Genomic DNA, 7,256 nt, shown 5'->3' on the forward strand with positions numbered 1-7,256 from the left:
ACCGATGCATTATTACTGATATCCATTATATGTTGGATTTCTGGGGTTTGGCCCCACACTGAGAAAGTGGTCTACGTGGTATATAGTGCTCTTGGTTGAGTTTGGTTTGAATGTGCAGCTCCTGAGAGTTTGCTTTGAGCACCTTGATGTTCTGTGCTCCACACTGTGCTTCCCCATGCACGGACCACGGTATGGACATGAGCCATATATAAATGCTGCTGAACTTCCAGTGTGAGTAATGGGAAGAGGAGGAGCGAAAGGAGCTGTTGTGAATGGTAGAGGGATATGGAAGTGTTCAAGGCCAGGTTGGACACAGGGGCTTGGAGCAAGCTGCTCCAGTGGAAGGTGTCCCTGCCCATGGCAGGGGGTTGGAACTGGATAAGCTTTAAGGTCCCTTCCAACCCAAACCATTCTGTGGTTCTATGCAGGCTCTTGGCTCTGTATTTCCAACCTAACCTTGTTCCTGCTGCTGAACCACGGCTTTCAAATGCAGCTGGGGAGGTGGGAGTGGTGTGATGCCAAGTAAACTACCTGAATTCACTGATAACAGAGAAACTAAAACCTCTGTTCACAATGCAGAGGAAGAGCTGGTGTCAGTGGATGGCTTTTTTCCACCTGTGCTATGGGTCTGGATGGCCGCTCTGTGGCCAGCTGGATTCTTGGCTCCAGGCTGGGAGCCTTCCAAAGTCAAATGGAAGCCACCAGCACAGCTCTCACTCTGTAGATCCCCAGCCCAGTTGCCATTCAGTTGTTTCCTTCTTTTTCTCTGTAGGTATTGTATCCAGATGGACAAGCACAGCTCATCCATCCTAAACCAGCAGACTTCCGAAATCCTGGTCCGGGAAGGCACAGACTGATAACTCAGGTTTACCTCTCGCACACAGCCTGGACAGGTAACGATGATGATACAAGTTCATGTGATTGTGTTGCTGTGCTTCTCTAAGATAACAGCACGTCTTGCTTGATCCCAGTCTCCTGCACATAGATGTGGCTGCCCACAGTCTTGGGGATGTAGGATCCATAGAATGGTTTGGGTTGAAGGGACCTTAAAGCTCATCCAGCTCCAACCCCTGCCATGGGCAGGGACACCTTCCACTAGAGCAGCTTGCTCCAAGCCCCTGTGTCCAACCTGGCCTTGAACACTGTGAAGGATGGAGCATTCACAGCTTCCTTGGGCAGCCTGGTCCAGTGCCTCACCAAAGGATTTTGGGGATCCTGGAGCCTAAAGCTGTTGGTGGGTGCTCAGACTTTGTTCTTGCAGTCTTTGAGCAGTTATCTCCCCTGGTTGACAGGCATTGCTGCTCCATAGGTGACTGGACGGGCTGCTCTCATGGGAGAGAAGTTGCTTGCCACAAGCTGGGGAGCACATGCATGGGGAAGAAAACTAACTCCATCCCAGCTGAAACCAAGAGAGGACATCACCCATCTCCATGCAGAGCAAGATCAGTTGTAGGAGTGAGTTCTGCAGCCTCAGTTAAAGGCAGGGAGTCAGGGTAAGCTGACTCACTGTGATTCACTGGCTTAGATCTGATAGGTAGTGGAGCATGGCAGGAACCTTTGGAACTGTGGGTACCCAACAGCACAGTTTCAGCACTGATGCAGCTTTCACCCTTTTAATAATGCCCTAAAAAGCCCACCCTTTAGCCTGGATGAAATACTCCAGCATTCCTGCTCAGTCTCTGTTAGCATCCACACGTCCCCATGGAAGTGCTTCCGTAATTGGCTTGTGGACTTCAAACAACAAAAGCAGAGGATTTGCTCACAGCTCCCTTTGTCCTGTTTCCTTTTGAATCCCTTCACGTTTATTCAAATGTGGGTTTTCTTTGAGCAGTTTATTTTCTGAGCTGTTATAAATAGCATTTGGTGATGGGTTTTTAACCAACAGTTTTCTTTAGTGCTGTGTTCTTTCACATGCTCCTTTTTATATAGCACTTCCCTGGCGTACTCGTTCATCCTGCTAGCTTGGTTGGAAGAGGAAAAACCAGTATTGTTTCTAGGACTGGAAGTATCTGGATTTAAAGGTAGAAGGGGGAGCTAAATCAAGTCACAATTTCCCTATAAGGGCGTTTTAAGTATGGTCCTAAGGGATGATCAGAAGGTCTATAAAGAGCTGCTCTAGTGAAAGGTGTCCTTGCCCATGGCATGGGGTTGGAACTGGATGAGCTTTAAGGTCCCTTCCAACCCAAACCATTCTATGATTCTCTTCTGGTGTCTCCTCATGCCATTACTTTAACCATTAACACTGACACTGGCACTTGGGTGTATGAAACGTGGGGAGGGCACAAGCAGGGAGGTGTCAGGACACAGGGTCTCAATTCAAAATGGACAAATTGCCTTCATTCAAGACAATGGAACTTGTTGAAGGCCGGTGCTAAATGTGTTCTTAGAGAGGAGAACACCCAGATACAAGGCACATGTTAACTGATGAGGGTGTAGCAGAAGCCATAGGGGTGACTAAAAGCTATGGATAAGAGCTGATGATATGGAGAAAAGGGGAGCCCTGGGGAGGTGTTGGCTGAACTGTGGGGTAAGTGTGGGACAAGGTTATTCCTTGTGTTCTGTCTGGTGCTGTCTCAGCTGGAGCAGTGCTGCAGTTCTGGGGGTCTCCCCAGAGCACAGCAGAGGGGCAGGATCCCCTCCCTGAGCTGCTGCTCACGCTCTGGGGGTGCACCCAGCACACGGGGGGGTTCTGGGCTCAAGCGCTCACTGAAGCCGGGTCATGGGGAGCTTCTCCTCACCCAGCACCCCAAGTCCTTCTCCTCAGGCTGCTCCATCCGGTCTCCCCCAGGCTGTGTTTGTGCTGGGATCGCCCCGACCCAGGGGCAGGACCTTGCCCTTGGCCTTGTTGAACCTCATGAGTCATCTTTGGGTTGTTCTGTTTGTTTTCCTCTGCAGAGCCCTGTCAGATCGAAGTGCGGTTGCTGCTGGCTTACAATTCCAACCGGAGCAAGGCGGCTGCTAAAATGCCCAAATCTGCCTGGAATGAGAGCTTGGAAGCTCTCCCACCATCTGAAAACGGCATAGAGGGGACCATCCCCTTCAGCAAGCCTGTCAAGGTGTACATAATGCCCAAACCTGCCAGGCGGTGAAGTCTGCTGCTGAAAGAAATGTATTTATGGGCTCTTTGGCTTACATGAAAGCAATATGATGTGTTCTAAGAGCGAACCCAACCCAAACTGGTTTATATTGGGTTCAGACAGTCAAGCACAGATATAAAGCTGCTGAAGAACTTTGGTCTTCTCCGTTAGGAAGCAGACAGACCAATACGGGCGTTACTCATCCACTGAAGAGCAGTTTCAAGCCAATTCAATACTGAACCCAGGCAGTTCCCAATCACCATTCCAGTAGTAATTTAATTGGGGCCTACCTTCATTTTTACTTACTGGGAGGTTCTCTTCTCCAGGCCTTTAGGTTTTCTGCTGTGTATTTACTATGTAAATGCTGAAGCACAGGAATCAGTGTTATTTTTACAGTACTCGGAAGCAAAGCTGAGGAGTGTGGGGGTGCGTGTGAGGTCTTTTGGGTCGGTTTGGGTTCTTTTTGAGTGTCTAAACCTTGCATTTGTGCATTGGTACCTAAATTCTTAGTAAAGCCAAATAAATACTCTCAAGTGCTGTTGTTCTGGTGTAGGAATTGCGCCTTACAGTGAAGCTGCCAATGGATGTAGGTTAAATCCTGAGCTATTTTACCTCCTCTGCAGCAAAGTGCAGTCCTGGTGAGGGCACAGGTTGCCCTGCTGTCAAGTGGAAGGAGGAGGAAGCTGTTGGTGCAAGCAGCAGAACTCAGTTAGCAGGACATGGAGGTTGAGTTACAGCAACACACGGTATGTTCCTTGTTTTGTAAGATAAAATGGAGTCAAACATACTTATCTCTATCACCCAGCTCTCCTGTTGCACCTTTGTGTGTCTCTAGGAACACTGAGATTAAATGCCATGGGTTGGAGAATTCCTAACCCCGTCCCACCAAGCTTCACAGCGGCTGTTTCTGGGTGATGTGACCCCATCTGACTGAGGTGAGAAAACCCATCTAGTTTTTCAGTTCACTTTTGGCAGTCAAAGTCTTTCTGATCAGCCAAAGCACTGGAGTGTGCTCGCAGTTAACCAGCAGGCAGCTTGTCAGTGTTCCCCATAGGAGGTGAGCCAGGAGCACGGAGGGATGAGAACTTACTAACAACGTGATTCTTCTGGCATTCCCATTGGAAAGTGGGTCTGTGCATTGCTCCTGTGTGCAGGGCTTCAGCAGGCTGAGGAACTGCTATGAGGAGGAATCCTTTGGTGGGGTTTCCTAGGAGCACTTGAATGTGTGAAACCTTATAGTGCAGCAGCCAAATGCGACCTGTGTTCATAAATCAATTGTTAGAGAAGGGAAGAGGGGTATTTTTAGCAAGTAAAGAGCAGTGAGGAAACACTTTCCAGTTGTCCAGAGCTGAGTGTAAATAATGACCCCTCCTGTGCTTTCCTACAATAAAACTGGGAAACTCAGGCTGATCTGTTCCTTGTTACATGAGTGGACATGGTGCGAGGTCTGAGGAAGATGGGAGATCACTGCAAGGGTTATTGTGATTTTCTTTCAATCTTCTAGCAATATTGTGGTCCAGAGACTCAGAACCATTGAACTATTCAAATCCTTCTGGTATTCTCAAGTTAAATATCAGTTCTTAGTGCTGCTGCTCTCACAAACTGGTTTTTGGTGGTTTACCGTTAGGACCTTGCATGCCTCATAGCGGGGTCGTTACCAGCTGACTTCTCCTTGGCATCCTCAGTTCAGTTCCCAGCAGACAGGGGTTGATGTACATCTCGGTAGGAAGCCATCTCCAGTCAACTTCATAGATCCATAAGTCACAGAATTCCAGGCTGGAAGGGACCTCAGGGATCATCTGGTCCAACCTTTCTTGGCAAAGCATAGAATCATAGAATAGTCAGGGTTGGAAAGGACCTTAAGATCATCCAGTTCCAACCCCCTGCCATGGGCAGGGACACCCCACAATAAACCATGCCACCCAAGGCCTCATCCAACCCGGCCTTGAACACGGCCAAGGATGGAACATTCACAACCTCCCTGGGCAACCCATTCCAGTGCCTCACCACCCTCACAGTAAAGAATTTCTTCCTTAGATCCAATCTAAACTTCCCCTGTTTCAGTTTGAACCCGTTACCCCTTGTCCTGTCACTACAGTCCCTGATGAAGAGTCCCTCCCCAGCATCCTTGTAGCCCCCTTCAGATACTGGAAGCTGCTCTGAGGTCTCCACGCAGCTTCTCTTCTCCAGGCTGAACAGCCCCAACTTTCTCAGCCTGGCTCCATACAGGAGCTGCTCCAGCCCCTGATCATCCTCGTGGCCTCCTCTGGACTTGTTCCAACAGCTCCATGTCCTTTTTATGTTGAGGACACCAGAACTGCACACAATGCTCCAAGTGAGGTCTCCCGAGAGCAGAGCAGAGGGGCAGGATCACCTCCTTCGACCTGCTGGTCACGCTCCTCTTGATGCAGCCCAGGATACGGTTGCTTTCTGGGCTGCGAGCGCACACTGCAGCCGGCTCATGTTCATTTTCTCATCGACCAACACCCCCAAGTCCTTCTCTGCAGGGCTGCTCTGAATCTCTTCTCTGCCCAACCTGTAGCCGTGCCTGGGGTTGCTGCGACCCAGGTGTAGGACCTTGCACTTGGCATGGCCTAGACATGATGTCCCAGCACCCTGCGCAGCCCAGTCTTAACAGCGTCCAGTGTTGGGGAGTCACCTCATCCCTGGGGAGGTTATTCCAGTGGCTGGTTGTTCTCTGTACTTGAGCTGGCTCATTCCAGACTCTTTTCCCCCTCTCAATTTGGCACTTCAGTTTATCATTCCAGTAAGGACATCTAATTCAGGTGGTACCCATATGCTTCAGGCCACAACTGATGCTTTGGCAGGGGTGGAGGGAACAGTTCTTCAGTCCCAAGTGCTGCCCTTCCTTGTCAGGTTAGAGCAATATTGATGAGCAGCACAGGGAAGCTTTGGTGCTGTAGATAAACCCACCAGGTCCTGGCATTACCCAGCTCTTTGGCACAACCCCTGCTTCTCCTCAAGGTAATTTGGCTGCTCTGTGCTTAATGGTATGTAAGTTATGGTTTCTGATTTGCTCTCAGGCCCCAACAGCTGCTCCAGTCTGGACCTTTTCTTTTGCATTTTCATTTTCAGGATCAAAATCTTGGCAGCTTTCTCCTGCTTTCTGAGCACTGGGACTAATTTCTACTGTTCGCTCCCTTCGTGCTGTGCTTGAGCTCCTTTCATTATCATAGTAGGCAAAGATCACTCGCCTTCTGTATTACCACCGAGAATCAAATACTGAAGAGCTATGGCAAAGTTCTTCATCTGCAATTCAAAATGCCTAAAACCACTTGAAACTGTAAGGCTGCCAGGAGTATTTCCAGTCTCCTCATGAGTATTCCACAGCTGGCTTCTCTTCTTGATAGCGTCCTCTAAGTTTTAACCTGATCCCTAGTTTGAATCATGGAAGAAATGGCAGGTTCTCTTTTTCTTCTTAGGTTTCATCCGTTCAAGCAGATCATATTCATCATCATCTCAGCTGAACTGAAAGAAAAGGGTTCTGTAGCTCTGATGATCTTAAAAGTCAGGGTCCAGTCAAATATGTAGAATCATAGAGTCATAGAACAGTCAGGGCTGGAAAGGACCTTAAGATCATCCAGTTCCAACCCCCCTGCCATGGGCAGGGACACCTCACACTAAACCATGGCACCCAAGGCCTCATCCAACCTGGCCTTGAACACCACCAGGGATGGAGCATTCACAACCTCCCTGGGCAACCCATTCCAGTGCCTCAGCACCCTCTCAGTAAAGAATTTCTTCCTTAGATCCAATCTAAACTTCCCCTGTTTCGGTTTGAACCCGTTACCCCTTGTCCTGTCACTACAGTCCCTGATGAAGAGTCCATCGCCAGCATCCTTATAGGCCCCCTTCAGATACTGGAAGCTGCTAGGAAATGTACAAACACATTTCCTCAATAGCATTTGACTGTACCATTTCCAGGATTCAAATTTACCTTTGATTTCCCCGCTGCGAGTATGAGCAGATTTGTAAACATGGAATCATAGAATGGTTTGGGTTGAAGGGACCTTAAAGCTCATCCAGCTCCAACCCCTGCCACGGGCAGGGACACCTTCCCCTAGAGCAGCTTGCTCCAAGCCCCTGTGTCCAACCTGGCCTTGAACACTGCCAGGGATGGGGCAGCCACAGCTTCTCTGTGGCTCATTTCATGTCCCT

The 7,256-nt window shown here is 49.2% G+C and overlaps 1 protein-coding gene across 8 annotated transcripts in view; it reads left to right on the forward strand.

The window, feature by feature from the left end:
- INTS4 (integrator complex subunit 4) overlaps positions 1-4,027 on the forward strand; it is a 32,499-nt gene extending 28,472 nt beyond the window's left edge. For 4 of the 8 annotated variants that reach the window (XM_080613149.1, XM_080613155.1, XM_080613152.1 and 1 more), the window contains 4 exons: positions 773-893; positions 2,896-3,056; positions 3,701-3,823; positions 3,883-3,979. In XM_080613149.1, coding sequence (XP_080469275.1) covers positions 773-893; positions 2,896-3,056; positions 3,701-3,790 — 372 coding nt within the window. In that variant the 3' untranslated portion in view covers positions 3,791-3,823; positions 3,883-3,979. The other 4 variants (XM_080613153.1, XM_080613154.1, XM_080613151.1 and 1 more) reach the window with 3 other exon arrangements.
- Positions 4,028-7,256: the final 3,229 nt, after the last annotated feature.

This window comes from Psittacula echo (assembly GCF_963264785.1).
Source record: "Psittacula echo genome assembly, chromosome: 3".
In the NCBI taxonomy this organism is placed as follows: Eukaryota; Metazoa; Chordata; class Aves; order Psittaciformes; family Psittacidae; genus Psittacula; species Psittacula echo.